The following is a 25,961-nucleotide window of genomic DNA, read 5'->3' as shown; positions in this document are numbered from 1 at the left end:
TTAACCGTACCTTATTGGTGGTGTAATTAGTTACTTTCCAGCTGGGCAGATAAGCGAGTTTGCACTTTTTCAATCACTTCTCTGATTGCTCCTTGCGATGTCCCTTTAATTTGAAGCTGCTATATCGCCGCTGAACCACTAGGACCGAGTTCCAGATTTCCGCGTTTCATTGAGCATGTGCGAACGCTGGAACTTGCTCCTCCATTTCTCCACTAACAACGGAGAGCGCTGTTGATCTCTCCGTTATTTCGCGAGTGATTTTTGCCCCATTGTTTTTGCAGATCATGAAGAACAGTTAATTGTGTTTCAATTATTTACTTCCCTGCATTACTCAGAACTATAATTGTTGTTCATTGGCAGTAGTTAATTTTCAATACTAAAATTGAATCTTCATTCAGATTTTACTGAAACTTTTTAATTGAATCTCAGAGCATTGTATTTAATTTATTATTTCTATTTTCCGTCCATTTAACTTTGCCATAAATGCACACAAGGCATTGCCTATGTCTCCTTCTTTACCGTGTGAGTCACGTAGTCACAGATTTGGACATGGGTAAGTGTCTTATCAGTTGAATGCTGTTTGTGATAAATCTGCTGATTTTAAAATGTGGATGTGGGTGAATGTCTTATCGATTGAAAAATGTTTGTGAAGATGCTGCTGATTTAAAAAAACGATAGTATCCATTTAATCCAACTCCTATGAGAGCTGATGATCTGCCTGGTCAGGTCTGCCTGAAGCATTTTTTTCTCAAAACCTGGCAGTGCATTATGGTTAAAGAGTTCTCTGCCACACAGATGTCGCTGTGTTAGACGTCAACAAGCTAGGATTTAGCAGATAGCTCTCTAGTCTGTCAATGCCTTTGTCCCGAAAATGAATTTCATAATGAAGTTTTTGAAGAAGCTTGGAGGGACATTCTACAAAGAAAGGGTACTTGCCAGTCTCGTGCGGTATATGAAATGTATTTAATGAGTAAACCAGCTACATAACCATTGCTTGTGGTTATGATAGTCAGGATCATAAGCCGAGGCCAGCATGTGTTCCATTAGTACCATGTGCCCACCTTGTTAAAGGTCCACTATCATCAGGACTATTTGGGAGAAGGCAAGACTTCTTATTAGAAGAAATATTTTAAACCCCCCTAGAATGTTTCAAAAGTACTAGATTTGAAGATTTTGAATACTGCATTTGTTAGATAGAAGCATCTTGCACTGTTTAAATTCTTCAGTTCTATCCATTGTGAAAAGACTGAGACTTATAGTTGATCTAAATCAGATAGCTGTGGAATTTATTTCCTCACTTATTTAGTCAGAAGGTGATGCATTTCCATACAGAACGCATGGTGATGGTAATGCATCTTGAAAGGTTTTATCCGACTGTTCCCCTACATTTTACGTACGGTTTTGATTTCTCCATTACTAAGATCAGTCCCAGGACCATTAAAAAGCTCAGATTGTTCCAGAGTGGTGGGATATAGCTTCCATTCCTCACTTTAGTGCGTTTTTAATCTTAGTAGTGTTTCTGTAAGGAAATACTAATAGAGTATCCCACTTGGGAAAGGGGAAGTCAAAGACTTTGGCTCGGAATTTCCTGGAGATTTGTGCCATTGTGTCAACATTGCAGGGCCCGACTTACAGCAAAGAAGTCCCAGGGATTTATGGGGTAAGTAACTTCATCCATTATCTACACAACTCCATCATTTCCTGAGACTTTGCGCCGTTCCGTTGTTTCCCTCTCCGAAACAGTTGAATAGCTACTTATCATAGCTCCGCGTCCCCATTAAAATCAATGGCAAGATCGAATTTCTTGAATTAAAGCCACTGAGATTGCCAGTGTCACTTAGATAGTTGCAGAATGGGACTGGTGGGCTGAATCTTCAAGAATCAGAACAGGAATTCATTTAAAAGAGGCAACAACAACAACTTGCATTTTTATAGTGCCTTTAACAGAGTAAAATGTCCCAAGGCGCTTCACAGGAGCATTTTCAAACAAAATTCGATACTGAGCACATAAGGAGATATTAGGACAGGTGACCAAAACCTTTGTCAAAGAGGTGGGTTTTAAGGAGCGTCTTAAAGGAGGAGAGAGAAGTAGAGAGGTGGAAAGGTTTAGGGAGGGAATTCCAGAGCTTAGGGCCTAGGCGGCTAAAGGCACGGCCGCCAAAGGTGGAGCGATGAAAATCGGGGTTGCGCAAATGGACGGAATTGGAGGAAGGCAGAGTTCTTGGAGGGTTGTAGGGCTGGAGGAGGTTACAGAGATAGAGAGGGGTGAGGTTATTTTTTTTTATTCGTTCATGGGTTGTGGGCATCGCTGGTGAGGCCAGCATTTATTGCCCATCCCTAATTGCCCTTGAGTAGGTGGTGGTGAGCCGCCTTCTTGAACCGCTGCAGTCCGTGTGGTGAAGGTTCTCCCACAGTGCTGTTAGGAAGAGAGTTGCAGGATTTTGACCCAGCGACGATGAAGGAACGGCGATATATTTCCAAGTCGGGATGGTGTGTGACTTGGAGGGGAACATGCGGGTGGTGTTGTTCCCATGTACCTGCTGCTCTTGTCCTTCTAGGTGGTAGAGGTCGCGGGTTTGGGAGGTGCTGTCGAAGAAGCCTTGGCGAGTTGCTGCAGTGCATCCTGTGGATGGTATACACTGCAGCAACAGTGCGCCGGTGGTGATGGGAGTGAATGTTTAGGGTGGTGGATGGGGTACCAATCAAGCGGGCTGCTTTGTCCTGGATGGTGTCGAGCTTCTTGAGTGTTGTTGGAGCTGCATTCATCCAGGCAAGTGGAGAGTATTCCATCACACTCCTGACTTGTGCCTTGTAGATGGTGGAAAGGCTTTGGGGAGTCAGGAGGTGAGTCACCTGCTGCAGAATACCCAGCCTCTGACCTGCTCTTGTAGCCACATAGTAGCCATATAGTTATGGAGGGATTTGAAAACAAGAATGAGAATTTTAAAATCAAGGTGTTGCCGGACTGGGAGCCAATATAGGTCAGCGAGCACAGGGATGATGGGTGAGCGGCAAGATCGCTTCTGGGCATTATAATACAGTTACTATCTAAATTCAAAATGTTCTTGATCAGCCACATTTTTTGAAGATTTAACGTAATGCAAATGTTATTTATTCTACTTTCTCATGATGATATTGTAAATGAGAAAACTAAGATAATCTTTGAAACACTGCGAAATTGCCTCTTGGGGTGATTGTTTTCTGCGTGGCTTCTTAAACCAATTTCTGATGTCAATCAGTGGTAAAGAACATCACTCTTCTTAAAATCCACAGCTCCCAGCCATAGCCTCATGATACAATGTGAGAGTTACAGAAAAACTGTTATTTTCTTAACAATCTTTGTTCTTGTGCCAATATTTATTCCTGTTTATACCTTTTAGTAAGTTGCTGCCGGATATAAATAAATAAACCAATAAATTAGGTTGAAATTCTGGCAGAAATCAACAAGCAAAATTTATTCGTAACTGTCTATAGGTTTACGACCTGTCGCTATTCTCGCTGCAGGGTATTCTAATTATTTTTCCAGTAAATTGTGACGTAAATTTGCCACTGGAGGATCAGGGAGCACAATTGTCTAACTTATGGCGTTCATCACCAATATCACCTTTGCAACAAATTCCAGGCCATTGTTGTCACGTGGCTGATTGTAGTTACTTGCCCATGCATCATCTTTAGAATGGCCTTGATGAAGGCCTGGAAGTTAGGTTGCCCACATGCATATGTGATTTGTGAAATGGGAGACTAATGGGAACAAAAACAAGTGGGGAAATAATGACAGGATAAATGTGTTAAAATACTTTGAATATTTTATTCTGAAACTAAAACTACATATATACTGGATACATATATACATATTAGATCAAACATGGTATAAAAGCTATTGGGATAGAAATCGCCCGGAGCGATGAACCAATGCACCTCACCGCTCCATAGATTTATACAAACCCAGTAACTTGCCGCGGTCTTTTCATCAACCACTTCCTCGAATAGGAAGCGGAGAAGAGCCCAGTGTAAGTTCAGGCCGAGCTAGGACCCTGGGAGAGGGAGAGGAGCAATCTCTCCCTTCAACCAACCAGCTCACAGCATTTTTGACAAGCTGCGTTCACTGTCTCTGCCAGCTTGAATTGTTAAATCAGGAAGTGAAAGGTACAACATTTTAAATCAACGTAAAAACAGTTAAAGCCAGTGAAAAAAAGAGAGGGTAAGAAATAATTGAATTAAATAAAAGAGACAGAAGGGAAAAGTAAGAAAAAGTTTAATTTTTTAATTTTAAACATATTTTAATGACCAAAAACTATTAAAATAAGGAGTAATGCGACTACACATTTTTAAAAGTTAATTTTTAGTTGTTTGGCAGCTGTTAAGACTTACCACACTGTTAAAACTTAGTTTAGACCTGTATTTTTAAGCGTACCTGTTTGCTGGCATAATTATTTATTTTCTAGCTAGGCAGATAAGCAGGTTTGCACTTTTTCAATGATTTCCCCGATTCCAGCTGGCGATAGTCCTTTAATTCGAAGCTGTCATATTGCCGCCGAACCACTCGGAGCAAGTTCCGGATTTCCGCGTTTCACTGCGCATGTACGAACGCGGGAACTTGCTCCTCCATTTCGCCACTAATAATGGAGAGCGCTGTTGAGCTCTCCGTTATTTCGGGAGCAATTTCTGCCCCATTAACTTTCAAGCCAGCAGCAGCACATGAATTCAGTCTTGCTATTTCAAACTTATCTTTGAAAATTGTCATTGGTAATGCAGCCTGTTTTTAAGCTATTTGCTTTCTGTGTGCACAGTCAGTGTATCCATACAATGATTATAAATGATACTGACTTCAAGTGTGCAATCAGGAAACCTGAAGCTAGCTTCATAGGATCAGCTTCAATGCATTTTATAAACACTGCCAGAGTGTAAGATCTTTCACTCATGTAGAAAATTAAAATATCTTGAACAGAGGATACATGGCTAAGCATCAGTGATTTACCCAAAAATAAGCCATCAATGACATCAGGCCATACAAGCCAAAGGTGATCTGTAAGATCCAAATTATAAGTGGTTTATTTTTTGGCAGACCAATAACACCCCCCCACCCCAAGCTCTGCATTTGTTTTCTCACATCTAGAAGCTATGATATTCCCAGGTATCAGCTGATAAAATAATGTAATTTCACGTCTGGTCTCATCACGTGATACAGTGATCTCTGGGCTAATTGAGTGGCACACACATAGGAGCCCACAATCCATCACTGCCCACCATGTTGCCTGAGTCATTGTAAAAGAAACAGAATAAAAATGCACTGTTCTGACCTCTTGCAATTCACAGAGGGACTCCTGATACATTGTCCGAATCGGAATCCTGAGGCAGGGACCCTTGAGACATCCCAATTGGATGCTGTGTTGGGATTTTTTTTAAAATGTCGACAATACTGAAAATGCAAACTGGTTAATGGTAATTCCAATAACCCAGAAACCTCTTGCACGTTTCACCTGAGAGAGAGTATGACAAGCATAACATTAGCATTGTTGGCATTTCATATTTAAAACAGTCACACAGCTACAATTAAATTACTGATTACAAAATTACAGGATAATTACTGATAAAGAAAGAACCAGAGGGGGGTTGAGGAGAACTTTTTTTACGCAGCAAGTTGTTAAGATCAGGAAAGTGCTGTCTGAAGGGATGGTGGAAGTAGATTCAGTAGTAACTTTAAGAAGGGAATTGGATATATACTTGAAAAGCAAAAATTAGCCGGGCTACAGGGAAAGAGCGGAGAGTGAGACTAATTGGATATCTCTTTCAAAGAGCCGGCACAAGCATGATGGGCCAAATGGTTTCCTTCTGTGATCTAAGATTCTATGATTCTAAAGAAGGCTGTTGGTCCATCTTAGTTAATCCATAGAGAAGGATCCTGTGCTCCCCCTATTGTGGCATCCAGTTATTTCTCATATAATTCTGGGATGTTTTCTTCCACTACTCTATATGGAAGTCCATTCCTTGCATTGGTCACTCTGTGTGAAATCAGACTTAAATTTGCCTTTTACTACTTTGAAATTGTCTTACTCTCATAATTTAGTTGGAAGTAATTTTTTGGATATAGATTTCCTGTACTATTTACTATCTTTATATATCTAAATAAGATCGCTCCTCAGATGTCTTCTTTCAAGGCTGAAAAGCCTAAGTTTTGCCGTCTTTTCTCATAACTCAGACTCAAACACTAGAAATCAGCCTAGTTGTCCTGGAATTAATCTCTTTAATCTTTACTCAAGATATCCTTAAAACCGTCCAACAATCCAAGTGCCAAAAACTACTGCTGAAAATAAAACCAGTAAACATTTCCATGGAAATATTCCTTGCTCCAAATATTCCAAGTTCCTGATGATCTCAGTAAAAATTCACCTCATTAAAACAAAACTGGCTGACTATGCTGAGGTTGTGCATTATTAATGACTTTTTAGTGCTGTAAAAATTACTATATTTTGATCTTTATAAATTAATTGCTGGGTGAATGAGGAATATATGATTTTTTTCCTCTTCCTGGGATCATATTCCCTTTTTTTGGCCCCAGATAACTCAACTTGCAACAAACAAGAACCAAATAAACTCAGTGACTGAATGTTGACTGGTTTCAAAGCTTGAATTTGTAACTGCAAGGATTTGATTATTTTGTAGCCACTGTATTACCAAGTCAGTCACTCCCAATATAATTATTAGAGCTTTTAAAATGCACCTTAATAGGTTTTCCGAATCTACTATATATTGTATTGTTAAGAGTAACAGATTACTCTTATAACTCCAAATTATAGGGGAAAATTATTTGTGCAATCAACTTCTATTTCATATAGCAAAAGCAGAACATTCTTTAGAATTTCTGCTGCAATTCAGCCAGCGTGGGTTGTGATCCTATTTATGACACATCAAGCTTACAGCACAGTTTGGGGCTTTAGTTTTGTTCAGATGCTCCTGCTCTAGATCCCGATGTTCCACTTAAATGACATTGAGTCTGTACAGATTGATCAGATTTGGCACCTAACAGGGAGATAATTGCCTGCATTCTAGTCAGCGATTTTTTTTTTACTTGCAAGTAGTGATGTTTCCTAAATATACTGCCAATGAATGCTGTCAAACTTCATTTGAGGATCAATAGGAGAGAAGCATTGATCATCAGGCCTCGTTTTTCGGTTGATGAAGAGATTAGTGTAGCATTATCAGACTCTGAGCTGTTCAATCTGATTCTCTGTTCACTGTTTCAAATCATAAGTGTGACCTTGTTAGCATCTGGACTTATTTACATATTAAAAACCCCTTCAGAGCCTACAAGTGATGAATTATTGACAACAAATGAAATGTTTTGATAGTTAACGACACAAAGCGCGCTTAATGTTTTATGTGTTGTTTCCTAGCTAATTATGTAGATGACACATTTGTCAGACCTAGACTGCCATTATAAAACTGTTTCCAGAGGGTGGAAAAGTAGGTTATTCGTGGAGTAATTAACTAGAATGCTCAATGACCTGTGAGAGCTTAGAATGTCTGCCAATTCATGCATTGTTTTGCCACAGAAGCAGAGGGGTAATTAAATCCTGAATCATTCTGTTGCACTCAAGAGTTGTTTGTTAATAAATAGAGATGACATCGCTGATCTGGTGTTTGATATCGGGGACATGACAGCAGCATGGAGTGAGCTCTGATTATCCTGAAGAACGTGTCAGCTGGGATTGATTTCCACTTTTTCTCGTTTTATGTAACAGTTCCTATAATGTAGCTGACCCCAGCTAGCATTACCTTGTCATTTTACTTCACGGATTGGGGAAGATGAGCTGAAAATAGCTGGGCTCTGACCTTGAACCTGCCATGGAAGTGAGGAAGCGCCAGTGATCAGTGTTTTATGTACTAAAACCTCTACATGTCACTATTACAGAAAGAAATTGGCATTGCAGTAATAAACCCTTGTCATTTCACTTTTATTTAAGTTTTTTGTGGGTATATGTAGTAGAAGTGGCCATTCTGACCATAGCTAAAATGTGACTAGTGGGAAAGTGGTGCCACATTAGCTCTTAAAAACCTCAGATTCGCATTTCCAAAGATAATATTGTGAAGTCAGTTGCTATTGATGAATTTATACTGGATATCAGATTGGCCTGAAAGGGCAGAAAGCAAAATACATTCATTTAAGTATTTAATAGTGAGATTGTGAGTGCATGCAACGTGTTCTGTTTTCTTATGGAAAAATATGAGGGACGTTGTTATGCTGGATGTTTTGAGGGTTTTCTGATTAACAGTGAAGACAGCAGATTACTGTTTGGTCTCAGAGAGTAGATGCTGTCATATGGGTAAGAACTTTGCAATTAAAACAATGTGTAAGTGAATGAATAGCGTTGCATACATCTGACCCAGGAGTGCTCAGTTGCCATGAGATGCTAAATAGCAAAATCTTCAGGTTTTTTTTATATTGCCTTCCTCTGATCATACCTTATTGTTTATTGTTCATATTCTTTTTATATAGTACAGCACAAAAATAGCTAGAGAGTGTTGCTTTTCTTTGATTTTTTTTTTGTGGCCAGTCAGTAGTAAACATAGCTAAAGTGCCTCAGTAATTACAGGATCTTTCGAATGTGGATTTTTAAAAATATATATAAAATGTAAGCTAGCAGCCTTTCATTATCAAATATGGGTCAGTTGATCTAGACAAGAAACAGTTTAAAAGTGACAGCCCTCCCTTTTCGGGTAATTTATTCTCCATTCAAAATGACGACTTCAATCCTACCCGGGTTAAGATTAGTTACAAATCCAGTTGCTTCAAATTTTTGAAATCTGTTGAGACATAAAAGAATGGGAGCTTGGAAAGAAAAAAAAATCTTGCATCTTATCATGGCCATAGGATGTCCCAAAGCGCTTAAAATCATGGCATTACTTTTGAAGTGCAGTCACTGTTGTTATTTAGGCAAACACAAGCTAATTTGCACTTAGCAAGGTCCCACACGCAACAAATGACATGCCCTGAAGGAAGCAAACAAGAAATGACACTGCTGCTACCACCACAAGCAATAAATTCTCGGGCAACTGGGTGGTGGAAGCCGATTCAATAGTAACTTTCGAAAGGGAATGGGATAAATACTTGAAAAGGAAAAAAATTGCAGGGCTATGGGGAAAGAGCAAGGCAGTGAAACTAATTGGATAGCTCTTTCAAGAGCTGGCATAGGCACGATGGGCTGAATGGCCTCCTTTTCTGCTGTCTGATTCCATGACTGGACTCTGCAGCAAAGATGGAGTAGAACAGCCGCTGCTGATTTAAAATGAGATCATTTGTGAAATCTTTTCAATAAAATGGTGGAGCATCATGGGCCCAGCAGATTCTGAGCATTGCATGTATCCTAGTCTATAGAGCCCAGACATTGATTAAGAGCAAGTGACAAGACTGAGGAAGAACTGAAGACAAGCCAGGGTTGAGCTTCTCCTCAACATGTTCAGGCTCCTGTTCCCCTGCACTCAAGAATAATAATTCTAGAGAACAAATTATTCACATCTTCCAAACATTACAAATGAGAGACATGGAATGAAAGGAAATGGGAGAATGACCATGGAGGGAAAGAGTGAATGAAAAAGACCAGGAAAAAAAAATGCAATAATGGAATGAAAAAAGGAGAAAAGAGGGAATGAGAAAAATGAAAGAAAGGGAATCAGTGGGGAAGGAGGAAATATGAGCGACAGAGGGGAGAAAATGAATTGGAGTGAGAAAGGGGGCTGGAAATGAGAAAAGTAATGAGATAGGAGGTTGAGAGAGAGAGGGGTTATGAGAGAGTACAGTCCAGATTTGAGGTAAATGGTTAGAAACAAAGCATGGTAAAAGTCCCATTGATGGGTTAGGTTTCAAAATTACTTGCATGGCTGTAATGAGAATATCAGTGAGTATACTCGCATACATTCTAGGGTTAAAAATACAAATACATGCTCCTCGTACAGGGCCTTGCCGTCGAAAGCACAATTTTGTAAAATCTGCCCTTGCGTTTAAAACTTGTGGCTCTCTGTTGGAATACAATTTCTTTTTCTGGGTCTTGAAATTCAAAAGTTTGGTCACCCCAGGCTTACAAGGACAGCTTTTCAGGTCTCATCATACACGTCTTTAACTTTAATGTTTCCTGTTGAGCTTTGCACACTCAGCACAAAGGCTTTTTTAAAAACAGATATAATGTTATTTCTTGGAGTGTTGTATGGCATAATAAACAATTAATTCTGTCAAAGACTCTGTAGATCTGTGTTTCTCCTGCAACTTTCAAATCAATTTAACTCAATGGAGTGAAATCCTTTTGTGTGATCTTAGCACATCAATATTTAATGCATTAGTATGAAATTCCACTGTCCATTATTTTGACAAAAGCATTAACCTTTAAATAAATGGGTTAATAACTCATTAAAATAGCAGCAAAAGAAATCCATATGAACGTATTAAGCATTCACATACAAATATCACACACCACGATTTCATAGTGCAAGGGTATAAATAAAACAAATGACTGCATTTTTGGAGATCTAAAGTAAATTATTGCCATCAAGTGTAGTAAATATTTGTTATTTAGATAGACTGGGTAGTGCAATAGATTAGCAAACTGTTGTTTTGATGCTGGGACCTGGATTTGAATCCAGTTTGGTCTAATCTCTCTTAGCCACTGTAATGATCCTAAATTAAATGAACTTGAGAAATCTTAACAAAGTCTTAATCTGCAGTACAAATTGCTCATAATTTAGCACCAGTTGGTAATCAATTGGCATTTCCCAAATGGTTGATGTGGGAAATATTAATGTCACACTAATAAAGTTGGGGGTGCTCTTCTGACATTAGGATTTAAGGTGAGTAGGGAAGTATGAAGAGAATCCTATGTCCAACTCCTATTGAGGTGACGTTACTAACATTTGGTAAAAACAAAAATTGTTGATGTTCCCAATTAAATGGTATTAATGAACTCAAAAAATTGAATTGTTAAAATTTCAATAAATTGAACATGTATAAACTATTTAACAGGACAAGGGTCAAACTGGTAAAAACATTACATTTAGATGTCAAGACGTTCTTCTTCATACAAAGAGTGATCAACACATGGAATGAACTATTGGGTGGAATATTGGAGTAGACAGTTTTAAGAAACAGCTGGTTCAGTGATAGGCAGACTGTAGGGTCCTTCTGGATGGATGAATTAAGATGAGCTAACTGACCTTCCTTGTTTGTAGCTACAGTCTATCCTGATAATAGGAGCATAGGAATTGCTAGATGAATAAAGACCATTCTTTTTTCTGACACAGATCCAAACATATTTGCCTTAATTGGAAGAGTCTGACCACTTCTGGGCTGAGCTGGTAAATGGGGCTGTGTGTGACAGTGGAGCATTTGGTTAGGGAAATGAATAAGCAAGCTGACTGTGGAGGAGTCTTCAATTCAAAATTAGCTTAAGTTCTTGACTGATAGAGAAAGGAAGCATGGCAAATGTAAAAATGATGAGAGGCAACCTAGAAACTAGACAAATAATAAAAAAAACTTCACGAAAACCAGGCAACTAGTACAAGATGTGAACTGGTAGGAGTTAATGGAAGGACAAATATGTAGTACATAGTAACATGCATCAAAGTACAGTCGATAACATATTTCATATTTATCTGTGCAAATTATGTAGTGAATATGGTATTAAGACAGTGAGGTGACACTTCAGTAAAATGGTTTAGTATGTATAAAATTTAAACTGACACTTTTGGAATTCCCTGAAGGAGCAGCTGCCAGAAACTACACTATTTCTTTTGGAAGCTGTCTTGCTGAAGATACAAAAGAATAATAGGAGTAAGAAAACACTTGGGGGACAAAGCTATGCCGCATAACAAACTATAGCTGAAATATTATGGTTGAATAATATTCAGCAAAATGGGTTGTCAGGGAAAGGTTTTTTAAAGGGAGAAATGAATTGAAAATACTTCATAAGAAATTATCTTTACTGAAAGTCTAAGTTGCTATATTTTCTTATACTGCCATTGCATTAATTTGTTTAATAATTAGAACTGTAATATACCGAATAATTATATACTATATCTCACATAAGCAGTGTAATTGTTTTTGTAATGGCTATTGAACAAGTAAATGAGGTGGTAAAGTGTATACATTTTGTAAAATAACAAGGCATCCATCTATGGGTATCATTAAATTACCATTCATGAATGACACTAAAGTTTGTTTGAAATAGCAGAAAGACCTGAAATTATTTCCAAAGTATATAGTCAACTCCAATAGTGGCAATTTTTGAAGGTGTCAAATGAAAATAAAACCGGCTGTCCGAAGAAGAGAATATCCAATGCTGGGACCCTGATAGTGCCATACCATGTCTAGGATCAGGAACTCACTGTGAGGAACTTAAAGGTGGGGGAACCAATTCTGAAACACATATATATATATATATATATATAATTATTATTATAACACATTAATATAGCACGATACGCAACTGGTCTACCAGATATATTGATTTTCCTACATCAAACTTAATAAATGAGCTATGATATGTGAAACAAAATCATACTTAACTCAGTTTGTCATGAAGAATCAATGGGACTTATTTGTACAGTAACTAAATTAGGGGACAGTATGTACAAATCAGTCTAAAAAAATGTACAAATATGAACTGTACTTTACTTATTTGATACTAGCTTGGTTTTACTGCTAGACCATATGGTATCAGTATTAAATACTTTTTAAAAACACCAAGATGTTTGGAAATGTTTTCTTTAAAATGTAATTGAGGTTTTTTTAAAAATTGATTGGAGTTTTGCTTGGCAATTATTTTACAAGCTACAAATCTTTGTAATGAGACTTACTCGTTTTTACTTTCTTCTATAACTCGATTAAAATAAAGTTAACAAAAACATAAATGCTATTCCAGCTGCTTACTAGACCCATGATAGTTTTGTTTTAGTTTATTGCAGCTTTAAAACATTTTAAAATATACATATTCCTTTTATTTGGTAAATTCACTAATAACCTGGTGTTGTAAGATTCCTTACATTTGTCCACCCCAGTCCATCACCGGCATCTCCACATCATTATATTTCTAGTTTACTTATGGTTATATTTATATTCAATATGATGTAATTACATTTTTAAACCTGAATCACTGCACAATCTAAACTTATTTACATTGGAATTGAATGCAATTGCCTGCTTATTTAATGCAGAAGCATTAATCTGATGTAATTTAAGTTTAGCTCCAGAGTTTATACACATATTGCACAATAAAAAATTTCAATACTTTCAAAATGGACCGTTCTGGCATTCCCGTGCTGTTATCGGTTTTGTGATTTAAAAACTGCTAACGATACCTCATTAAATGATTTTAAATGTTAACATGTTTAAATGCTAACAGAGTCAACATGGTTTTATGAAAGGGAAATCATGTTTGACAAATCTATTAGAGTTGTTGAGGATGTAACTAGCAGGGTAGATAAAGGGGAACCAGTGAATGTGATATATTTGGATTTTCAAAGGATTCGGTAAGGTGCCACATGAAAGGCTGTTACACAAGATAAGAGCTCATGGGGTTGGGGGTAACATATTAGCATGGATAGAGGATTGGTTAACAGAGACAAAATAAAGAGTAGGAATAAATGGGTCATTTTCAGGTTGGCAAGCTGTTACGAGTGGGGTACCGCAAGGATCGATGCTTGGGCCTCAACTATTTACAATTTATATTAACAACTTAGATGAAGGGACCGAGTGTAACATATCCAAGTTCGCTGATGATACAAAACTAAGTGGGAAAGTAAGCTGTGAGGAGAACACAAAGGGCTCGATTTTAGGGTCGGGTTACCTGCGGGTTTCCAGCGGGGGGGCCCCGAAAATCCCGATCTCCGATCACGTGACCGGATTCGGACGAAATCCCGGCCACTTCCGGGTACCGCGCTGACGTGCGGGGCTGCGCGCGCAAGCCCCGCTGGTGGGAATCCCGCAGGCAATTAAAGCCAGCGGGGTTCCACTTGAGAGTACTTAACTTGCTCGTTGTGGTCAGTTAATGAGCTGAAGCAGCTGTCAAAAGAGGAAGTGTGGGATTTTACGTTCAAAGCAGTCAGTTTCCCACACTGGGGGAAACAGGACCCTTCAAACCAGGCGTGTTGCAGCCAGCAGCCTGTGGCAGGTGCCAAGGTGCGCTCCACGGGGGAGAGCCCTCACCCACGCAGGAGGCCACCGCGTCACATAGGGCAACCCCTGCCCTCCACCACCCCCCGGCCAAGCCAGAGGACAGACCGACACGAAACCGCAGCCCCAGTCCGAGGACCCACACACCTACCCTGCACAACCCCTCAGACCAACACCTGCCAGTTGGGTGGTGTGTGGACACCCTCGGAGGACGAAGAGCATGACCACCACCAGCAGCCTCGCAGTCCACGCCGTCCGCCGCAGAGACGTGGATCCCCCCAACACGGTGTGGTTGCACGCCCACCTGCACAGCAGGAGGGAGGGCTACCGCAGAGAGAGACGCGTCGCAGAGGGCACTACCCCCGCCACAGGGTCCACAGACCGAGGCGCAGCTCCCCGGACCTCTCCCAGCAGCAGTGCACAGGGAGGCGCAGATTCGCTCGGCATGTCGTCGTGGAGATCTGCAGCCTCTTTCATGCCGAGCTGCTCCTGGCTGGCCCCAGCACCAACTGCTTACCTGTCGCTGGCAAAGTCACCACTGTCCTCCACACCTTCTCCTCCGCATCCTTCCAGGGTGCAGCCGGCAACACCGCCGATGTCTCTCAGTTGTCTGCGCGGACGAGCCCTGCAAATACACCTGCACCTACTCTGCAGTAACACGATGGGTGGCATCAGTGGTGGGTCCTCATAGTGATACCCAGGAGCGGGCATTATTGGACACAATGGACAGGATTCGCGGAGACATGGCAGTGGTGGTGTCAATATAATGTGTGCTGTTTGTGGCTCTGAAATTCAATATGGGTAACACCCATGACAAACCCTCAGACACCCTTGTGCACCCCCTTCATGCTGACGAGACGTTTGCCTTACCCTGCCTACTGCACACATGTGATGCATGCCCTGTGGCTGCAGCACAGGTGGTGGCAGGTTGAGTGAGGCTGGCCGTGAGGGAGATGCACGAGAGGGTGAGTATGGGATGGAGCCATGAGATTGTATGAGGATTGGGTCGCGTGTTAGTGGCAGGATGAGTACTGGCGAGGTGAGTAGGTGGAGGTAAGATGAGGATGGGGTGTGAGTGGGCATGAAGGGTGATGTGACAGAATAGTGTTGGCGGTGCTGAAGGAGATTGGGGGTGGGGGCAGTGTTGTGGCAGACGGAGTGTAGGGGAAAGACTTTGTGTTCTCACTGTGGCTGACCGACTGCGGTCATTGCAGCGCCTCCTGCACTGTATGCAGGTGGGCGATATGTTGGTGGCGCAGGTGACCCCCTCTGCCACCTCGAGCCAGGCCTTCTTGGTGGCAGAGGCAGGCCGCTTCCTCCCGCCCGCCGGGGGGAAGATCTGTGTCCTCCCCCTCCTCCTCACCCCATCTGATGATATCTGGGGTGAGGCATCATTAAACTGGGAGCAGCCTTCCCCCTGGGCTGCTCCATGCTGCAATTTGTCCCATTGGTTGCAGCATCTGTCAGTGGAGGACTGCCCCTTTAACTCGAGAGCCTCCAGCTGACAGATCGTACTGCGCATGCGCAGCACGCCCGACGCGCAGGCCAGTGCCGTGGACCCCGGAGGAGCAGGTAATTGGATCCTATTAGTGGATTGCCTGCTACGATCGCGCGGGCAACCCACTAATTTCGCCGTTCGCGTTTTCGACGCTCCCGGAGGACCACCCGCTGGGAACCCGCAGGCCTGCTAAATTCGAGCCCAAAGAGTCTGCAAAGGGATATGGACAGATTAAGTGAGTGAGCAAGAAGGTGGCAGATGGAGTCTTATGTGGGGAAATGTGAGGTTATTCACTTTGTTAGGAAGAATAGAAAAACAGAATATTTTTTAAATGGTGAGAAACTATTAAATGTTGGTGTACACGAAACACAGAAAGTTAACATGCAGGTACAGCAAGCAATAAAGAAGGCAAATGGTATGTTGGCCTTTATTGCAATGGGGTTGGAGTACAAGAGTAAGGAAGTCCTGCTGCAATTGAACGGGGCTTTGGTGAGTACTGTGTACAGTTTTGGTCTTCTTACCTAAGAAAGGATATACTTGCTTTCGAGGCCGTGTAATGAAGGTTCACTAGATTGATTCCTGGGATGAGAGGGTTGTCCTATGAGGACAGATTGAGTAGAATGGGCCTATACTCTCTGCAGTTTATAAGAATGAGAGATGATCGCATTGAAACATACAAGATTTTGAGAGGGCTTGACAGGGTAGATGCTGAGAGGCTGTTTCCCCTGGCTGGAGAGTCTAGAACTAGCGGGCATAGTCTCAGGATAAGGGGTCGGACATTTAGAACTGAGATGAGGAGAAATTTCTTAATTCAGAGGCTTGTGAATCTTTGGAATTCTTTACTTCAGAGGGCTGTGGATGCTCAGTCGTTGAGTATATTCAAGGCTGAGATTGATGGACATTTGGACACTAAGGGAATCAAGGGATATGGAAATCGGGCAGGAATCTTTGGAATTCTCTACCGCAGAGGGCTGTGGATGCTCAGACGTTGACTATATTCAAGGCTGAGATCGATACATTTTTGGACTCTAGGGGAATCAAGGGATATGGGGATCGGGCGGGAAAGTGAAGTTGAGGTCAAAGATCAGCCATGATCTGATTGAATGACGGAGCAGGCTCGAGGGGCTGTATGACCTACTACTGCTCCTATTTCTTATGTTCTTAAATAATCTTGTGCATAAAACAGAAGAGTAGTTTGCCTCACTCAGACCAGGCTACTATCTTACTCCATACTCAGGATCTTGTGTATAGATCTTTATTGATACTCTTATAGACTATCTAATGATTTTGATGGATGTGGTGATGAATATATTTACCAACACAATGCTATCTACCATGGCAAATGCTTATTTATTATTTAATTTTTTCTTACAGATTTTTTAGCTCCCCTTCTTGAGTTTGAATTTTCCTTGGTGCACATTTATTGTGTGCATAAGCAAGTGTCTGAGATAATAACCCTAAAAAAATATATATTGAGGACTAATACTTATGTTTTAAAATGTCTTTTTGGTTTTGTCTTGCAGATATCCCGTCACAGGCGAAACTACTCTCAGCACAACCTTTCAGAAATTACTGGGATGGTGGATCAGTCTGTAAGTGTTCTGCGCTGGAAGAGTTAGCTTACATGTCTTCTGGTTAAACATAAGAACATAACAAATAGGAGCAGGAGTAGGCCATATGGCCCCTCAAGCTTGCTTTGCCATTTAATAAGATCATGGCTGATCTTCGACCTCAACTCCACTTTCCCGCCCAATCCCCATATCCCTCGATTCCCTTAGAGTCCAAAAATCTATCAACCTCAGTCTTGAATATACCCAACCACTGAGCATCCACAGCCTTCTGGGGTAGAGAATTCCAAAGACTCACCCCACTCTGAGTGAAGAAATTCCTGCTCATCTCGTTCCTAAATCGCCCACCCTTATCCTGAGACCATGCTCCCTAGTTCTTCACAGTTGAGTGTATTTCCTAACACATATGGGGAAACCAGAGGCTTACATTTGTTAAAGAAAAAAATTGAAAGACTATAACTTGTGCTGGCATGTGTAAGTGTGGTTTGCTGGATAGAGATATATTTCCAGGCTACTGCCCATGTCTGGAAGTAGGTAGAGTATAACACAAACTAATCATGTTGTCAAGATTGTTCCAGCATCAATTTCTTCTACCTGGAACTTGCTCTTAGAAAGCTGTTGACCTCAAAATACCACCAGTACGTTGCAAGTGACAATGCCCCATGTCACTTTGATTACAGTGGGAAATGGTCTTTCAAAGGTAAACTTATTCATGCTTTCGGGGGTTTGTTTTTGACATGTTGATTCCATAAAGGATACATACTGTGACACGAAGTTTAGTATGTGGACATGATTAACTAAAAAAGAGGAGCGTACGCTAGTTGACTGGACTGGAGTCTCTTCCTTCATGTCCCCAATTAATGGCTTCCTAGTGCCTCATCCCACACTGCTGTCCTCTAATTGACATCTCATATCCTGTCTTTCTGTGACTGCCTCATTTTTTTCATTTGCCTGACTGTACTATTCTCCCTAAAAGCAGTGATCAACATCAAAATGCCAAAAGTGATCAGCTGTAGCATGCCAATATAATGTTTATGCTGCCCGTGGGTACAGAAGCTTGCAGGATACTCCTGGTTCCAAATTTGTTCTGTCTCAAGTGGTTAACACAATTCAAAGTAGCTATATTGCTGTGTACTTGCTTTAAACAATCTATAAAATCACTCATGACACCATTATTTTTGCAGTACTGAGTAAAAACAGCTTCAAATACAAATGTACTTTCTAATTCTACAGTGTAACAGAGTAAAAGAAAGAGAGAAGAAAGAACTTTCATTCATATAGCGCCTTTCATGACCTTAGGACGTCCCAAAGTGCTTTACAGCCACTAAAATACTTTTGAAGTGTAGTCACTGTTGTAATGTAAGAAACACGACAGCCAATTTACAAACAGCAAGTTTCCACAAACAGCAAAGTGATAATAACCCAATAATCTGTTTCAGTGATGTTGGTCGAGGATAAATATTGGTCAGGACATTGGCTTTGGAGAGGGGGGATGGCGGTTGGCCATGATCGTTGGAGGGGGGCAGGCTGCAAATCAGGGATTGTGGGGCCCTGGGAAACCTGTGTGGCAACAGTCAAATTTAAATCAGGCTCCCAGTTGCACTGTGGCAGCCTGATTTAAATATGTTAATGAAGTGTCCAGCCTCTCCAAGATGGGACCCTTGCTCGCCTCGCTACCCACCGCTGTTAAAATTGCGGCAGGCACGTACACATCGGGTTGGGGTCGCGTTTCACGTTTTTTAGAGTTTAACCCTCCCCCCAACTGTCTCTCACCTATCTTGGGGGGTTAATATTGAGGCTTTTGTCCCTCACTTTCCATCTTCACTTCTGTTTCTCTCTTTCCCTCACATTTTTCTTTCTCACTCTCCTTTCCCTTATGTTTTTTTCTCTCCTTCTTCACTTTCTCTCTCTCTCTTCTGAGTCTCTCCCCCTCTGCTTCTGTTTCTTTAATTTCCTCCTGTCTCTGAAACTTCATTTATTTCGCTACTCTCTATTATCACTTTCTTTTTTCTGCTTCCATTTTCCCTTTTCACATCCCCTGTTCTTTCTTTTCTGTCGCTACCTTTCTTTCCTATTTATGTTTGCGACCTGTTTTTCCTCTATTTCTTGAAGTATTTACGCTGCTTACATGGGGAGGCTGCAGGGGTGGGGGGCAGGCCAGCTGAACTAAGGAGCCAGGAGAGCTGGAGGGAGTTTGCTGAAACTATTGACGTATCATAGAAAGTAGAATGAAAAGGGGTGGGACTTTGGGACTACAGGGATCAGGCTGAGACTTCGGGTACACAGAGATAATTGTATGAAAAAAGAAATGCATTTCCTGGAGCATGCATTGGAGCCCCAGTGGCTTGTAGAAATTGCAGTCTTTTACCTTGGAAATAGACTCGTATGCATGTCAATTTTGTTTCTTTAATTTAAGGCTCTTACATTGCATCTTTGAATGTGAGGAGTCAGTCAGGGAGGGATTATGAACTTTGAGGTTGGGGGGTGCGGTTAGAGAATACCTGTGCTCTTTGTGAAAGAAGGAAAAAGTTATTGGTAAGTTTGTGTTTGTTTTAGAAACATAGAAACATAGAAACATAGAAAATAGGAGCAGGAGTAAGCCATTCAGCCCTTTGAGCCTGCTCCGGCATTCAATATGATCATGGCTGATCCTCTATCTCAATACCATATTCCCACTCTCTCCCCATACCCCTTGATGCCTTTTGCGTCTAGAAATCTATCTAGCTCCTTATTCAGTGACTTGGCCTCCATAGCCTTCTGTGGTAGAGAATTCCACAGGTTCACCACCCTCTGAGTGAAGAAACTTCTCCTCATCTCAGTCCTAAATGCCCTACCCCATATCCTGAGACTGTGACCCCTCGTTCTAGAAAACCCCGGCCAGGGGAAACATCCTCCCTGCATCCAGTTTGTCTAGCCCTATCAGAATTTTATATGTTTCAATGAGATCCCCTCTCATTCTTCTAAACTCGAGTGAATACAGGCCGAGTTGACCCAATCTCTCCTCATACAACAGTCCTGCCATCCCAGGAATCAGTCTGGTGAACCTTTGCTGCACTCCCTCCATGGCATGCATATCCTTTCTTAGGTAAGGAGACCAAAACTGCACACAATACTCCAGGTGTGGTCTCACCAAGGCCCTGTATAACTGCAGTAAGATATCCTTGCTCCTGTGCTCAAATCCTCTTGCAATGAAAGCAAACATACCATTTGCCTTCCTAACTGCTTGCTGCACTGCATGTTTGCTTTCAGTGACTGGTGTACAAGGACACCCAGGTCCCTTTGTACATCAACATTTCCTAATCTATCACCATTTAAATAATACTCTGCCTTTCTGTTTTTCCTTCTGAAGTAGATAACTTCACATTTATCCACATTATACTGCATCTGCCATGTATTTGCCCACTCACTCAACTTGTCTAAATCACCTTGAAGCCTCTTTGCATCCTCCTCCTTTTGTGTTTTTTTAATGTTTGTCATGTAGTCAATTATATTTTTAGGGATACATAGTGAGAGCAGATGAGGAACTATCATGGTGGCTGTATCTCAGAGAATGTTGGGAAAAAAATCATTGGTTAAAAAAAATTCAATAGAATTTGATTGTGTCGAACTTTTTGGTGGAATGTGTATGGGGAGAAAATTGCAATGGAGGAAAAGATGTTGGGCCAGAAATCGTGCAGAGCGGCAAGGCAACGCTCACCGCAGCTCCTGCGAATTTAATTAACGAAAATACTTACTACGGGCTCTGTGGCACAAATTGCTTGAATTTGAATTTTAAAAAAATATGCACAATCAACCCAGCCTCTGAGCAGCGTGAGTTGCCGCACGGCTGAAAAAGTCTGTGAGGAGAAGACACGCCTACAAAATCTGTCAGGAAGAGAAGTCATGCCCACAGATTCAGGCTGCATTGCTCAAGCAGGCAAGCAGACTTCATTCATTTTAAAGTTAGTATTCTGTATGTCATTGTAAATAAAAATAGAATTTTTTAAATAAAAAAAACAAAGAAGTAATTGAATTAAATTGAAGGGACAGAAGAATTTTAATGACCAAAAACTATTAAAATAAGGAGTAATATGAGACTCCATATATTTAAAAGTTAATTTTTAGTTGTTTGGCAATCATTAAGACTAACCACGCTGTTAAAACTGAGTTTAGACCTGGTATTTTTAAGCGTACCTGTTTGGTGGCATAATTAGTTTCTTTCCAGCTGGGCAGATAAGCAAGTTGGTGCTTTTTCAATGCTTTCTCCTATTGCAATGCGCATGTGCAAACGCGGGAACTTGTTCCTTCAATTTGCCACTAAAAACTGAGAGTGCTGTTGAGCTCCTCCATTATTTTGGGAGTGATTTCTGGCCCCTAGAGTAGCTTGATTGGAAACTTAACCAGTGAGGAAGAAAAAGACACTTCACCGATAAGAAAGGTGACATAGATTTAACAATCATAATGTAGATGATAGACACCAGAAATGTTTCTGTAAGATTTATAAAGCTGTTTAATACGAGTGATCCTAAGTTCATTGTTCTATTTCATGGTTGTTTTCTATTTACCTGTGTTTTTTTTTTCATCTGTGTCCTATCCTGTTGATTTCAGTGTTTAGAACCACTGGCAAAAAATGGATTCCTTAATAAAGCAAAGATTACAGAGGGTGGCAAAAAACTGAGGTATGTTTGAACAGCTTCTGCTCTTTCTGTTCTGCATTGGCAGCCATCCAGTACTAGTTTGGCTGCTACTAGGTTTGTTAAGACAATGCCTATTTTTATGTTAAATGTTTTACTTTATTCTGCTTTGTTTCAATTTTCATAGAGAATATCACCAATACAATTAGCAGTATGAATGTTCAATCCTAAGAGACCTCTGGTGTATTGTACTATTCTGTTCATTAAGCTCTCTTGTGTAATGCAGTACACAATCTATGTCTGCCTGTAACTAGCAGTGACAATATTTGTGTAGAAAGATAATGGATTTGAAGGGAATAAAGGCAAGCATTTTACCATGAAGAGACTTTAGGGTAGTAATTGGACCTCATTGCGCCCATTTTATGAACTCAAAATGGGCTCAATGAGGGCCAATTTTGGAGACCAACATCATGTGCCCCAACGACAGCTGACAGATGTCCAACCCGATATTGGGTTGGGCCATTTTTCAGGCAAATGGGCCTAAAGCAGACATTAAGCCCTTTACATATAGTAATGAGGGGTTAACACGTGTTTTTGGGCCCCCTCAGGGAAATTGGGTTGCCCTGAACGGAATAGGTGTTGGCCTACTCCACTCAGGTTTTCCAGGCATGGATGTGGTCTAGCAAGTGACTGCCACCACAAAGATAACTCTTTTTTTTTAGGTTTAACATGGTGCCAGGAGGAGCAGGAGACCCCCATCTTTCCAAGGATCGCTGCTAGTCGCGATCAGCCTCCACCCATTCTCCTCCCTCCTAGGGACCCACCTCTGGACTGCTGCCGGCGAGGCCAGCGGACCAGATATATTGAGATTCTGTGGAGTAGTAAGATTGAAACTCAGAAGAAGATTAATAACTTTAATATCTCTTATGATTCCCTAAAGGTTGCTGTGCTGTCTAGATCTACATATATTACAAGTTAATGAGTGAACTGAATGTAATCCAGAACTGCTTTGTCTGCTACATTTCCAAATTCTAATTTCACCAAAATAGTATTGTGCAATAACTGTATGGGATATAAGAGATAAGTGTATAAATAGAAAGCAATTATCCAATTGTAAGGTAGCTCTTTCTACTTCCCTTGAAGGTAAGTGTTCTTAGAATGTCTGCTTATGTTCCCGGTCAAGTCTGCTGTTGGTGTGAGTGAAGTACATGGAACTAAGTGCAATTCAGAATGGGACAGATGATGGTACTGTGTAAAAACTAGCAAAAGAGGCAGGCATGCAATTTAAAATGTTCCATTATTAGAACTTTATTCATTAATATTATGATTTCCTCCCTTCCTTTTTACAGCAGGTTCTTAATTGATTTCTGTCATTTGGATCAATTATTGAATGAATCTTTATCTTCTTTTCTACAATAATGTATTTGCTCTAGAGTAAGCTATAATCCCATTACTGTGACATGGATCTCCTCTTCTGCTACTCACCACTTTTCCCCTTAAATTAAAGGGTTACTCTTTATATTGGCCCCAACCACAAGTGTTGAAGAATGAATACTGAGTACTCTGAATGTTGCTACCACTGAGTTTTATTCAAAAGTCATATTCTATGCTGCCAATTAAATTGTGGTTTCTTTCTAGATAACCTACCAAGAGCACTGATGCCAATTAAAAAGCTTTAGTCCATCACTCAATTGCGTGTTCTATTATATGTAAGAACTGAAAATGGAATATTACAAAATTCTATCATTCAATCATTTCAGTCCTTACACACATATAATAAAAAATTTTAAATGGCATCTCTGAGCTGACATAAACAATTAATTTTCTTCCATTCATGCAAGCTGTGTTCATTAATCAACGGCTTCCTGACTTTAAAACTGCAAGGCAGGACGTTTAAAGTGAATAAAAATGACATTGAAATCAGTATCATTTATAATTTAGAGGATGGACTTAAATTGAGCAAGATGTTCAAGAGTATTGCAAAGGTATCTGTATTTCTTTCCTTTTCAAAAATGAAGGGGAAAAAATTCAGATAAGGAATTGAAGGTCATTTTAGAAGAAGTAGAGATGGACATCTGTATCGTTCAGTTCTCAATGATGCTTTGTCCCTCTTTATTTCCTTTAAGAATTTCAGAGTTCATTCAGCAGGAGATTGATTAATGTTGCCAAAAGTAACTGGCAGAACATCACTCAGAAACTGAGCATAGCTATCTCATGCAGGATGGGAGTGGTTGAAGTGCACAACAAGTGGTCTGATTGGAAGATTCAGGTCAAAAAAAAGGCAGCCAAGATCAAGACTTCTACCAGTACCAGAGGGGCAACAACTCTCCTCTCCTTTCACTCCTACAGTGAAGGGTTTGTAGTATGATAGGAGATAGCAGTACTATGGAATCTCTAGCTACAAATATTTCAAAATATTATTGTCTATCCTTTTAATTAATGCTTTCACATTTCCATCGTTTACTCCTGCCTTCTGTCTGGCCTTGCTGCTGTTGGTGGGGTGGGATGCATTTATTGAAAATTTTGAAAGAATTTGATGGCATATTTTATATTTCTAAATTTGTAAATGTATTCCCTGTACCCTGTTTACAATAAGATCTAAGGCAGAATCCTTTTCTCACAAACTATAACCATGTGTTGCAAATAATTTTGTTGCAATCATAATTCCCCCACATTCTTTGGAATTGGAACTTGTGCCAAAGACATGGAGTGAGGCAGATGTTACACCTCTAATCAAGAAATGGAAAAGGGACAAACCAAGAAATTATAAGTTGTGGGCAAACCTCCAGGGAGTAATTTTAACTTGCGGTGCAGGCAGAAATCTGGCGGTAGCAGATCAGCCGTTAGTTATATACCCCTCACAATTATCCTTTCCACTGAAGCCAACGCAAAGGAAAATTGGACAGAATGCGTTAACATGGCCAATCTACTACCGCCAGATTTCTATCTGCTGAAAATGAACATGAACCCCCATGGAGTCCATAATACGCGAGGAAATAAGTCAACACTTAGAAAAGCAAGGGCTGATCAGGGACAGTCGACAAGAAATTGTAAAGGGCAACAAATTTTTTATTTTCCCAGTGGAAAGGAAGGATCATGTAGAGAGAACCTGGCACTTCTGTCAAGTAACCAGGTTCCCAAAAGTGCAAGGCCCCATTGATGGCAACTGTCAAGGCACAAAACAACAAACCCATGACTTGATGCAAGCTCAATTGCTAATTTTAAATCTGAGATAGATAGCTTTTTGCCAACCAAAGGTATTAAGGGATATGGGCCAAAGGCAGGTATATGGAGTTAGATCACAGATCAGCCATGATCTTATCAAACGGCGGAGCGGGCTCGGGGGACTGAATGGCCGACTCCTGTTCCTATGTTCCTATGTTCGTATACCCCAGCACCAGCCACAATGCAATCATCTTGTGAGAGCTTCTGTCCTTGCCTGCAAAGAAGGAGGAGATCAGGAGGAAGTGGAAGTGATGCACTGCCAGGCAGATTGGTGCATCAAGAACTGATTGACCAGCCTTTTATTTCAAAGCAGTCCTGCCACCCCCACTAAAGCAGTCACCTCTGTACTTCACTTGCTCCATAACAACATGCTTGGTTAAATCCAGTGCATGACCAGTGTTCATGTAGTTGGATTGCATCCTGGTCATCCCTGGTCCCAGCTTCCTCACCTTGGAAGGCTCCTACATATAAAGTGACTACGTGTTAGTATAGGTATGCAGTTAATGGCTGTACACGAAGTATCAAGGTCACTGTGGTGTCTTGCAGCAGAGAGAGAGATTGGATTCTATTCTTGGGGAAGGGAATATTCAGTTTGACTAAAAGATAACACCAGAGTCAGGCTTTTAAGAAATAAATAAAACTGTGGAAACAAGGGGAAGTCTGACCACAAAGGCCTGTAAGTAGGATGGAACACAGGAGGGAGGAGTTAATAAATCAGCTTTAAGTCAAGCAAGATAACCCTCTGAAGCGGGATAATGTATCATATTCATTGTTTTTATATTATTATGTGAAGACAAGTTGTATTTTTGAAAATAAGTGAAACCAATTGTAACTGTTCCTTCACCGTACTGTGGAATAAAGCAGCTTATTGTTTTGTGTCAAGTCTCTCTTCACCCAAT

At 40.7% G+C, this 25,961-nt stretch overlaps 1 protein-coding gene across 1 annotated transcript in view; it reads left to right on the top strand.

Moving 5' to 3' along the window:
• Positions 1-25,961, top strand: part of arhgap15 (Rho GTPase activating protein 15) — a 576,367-nt gene that overhangs the window by 88,282 nt on the left and 462,124 nt on the right. The window contains exons 4-5 of the mRNA XM_067987193.1: positions 17,180-17,248; positions 21,812-21,882. Coding sequence (XP_067843294.1) covers positions 17,180-17,248; positions 21,812-21,882 — 140 coding nt within the window. The remainder of the gene's footprint in view (positions 1-17,179; positions 17,249-21,811; positions 21,883-25,961) is intronic.

The sequence above is a fragment of the Heptranchias perlo genome, chromosome 7 (genome assembly GCF_035084215.1).
Source record: "Heptranchias perlo isolate sHepPer1 chromosome 7, sHepPer1.hap1, whole genome shotgun sequence".
Taxonomy (NCBI): Eukaryota; Metazoa; Chordata; class Chondrichthyes; order Hexanchiformes; family Hexanchidae; genus Heptranchias; species Heptranchias perlo.
This window is presented reverse-complemented; position numbering and strand designations above follow the sequence as displayed.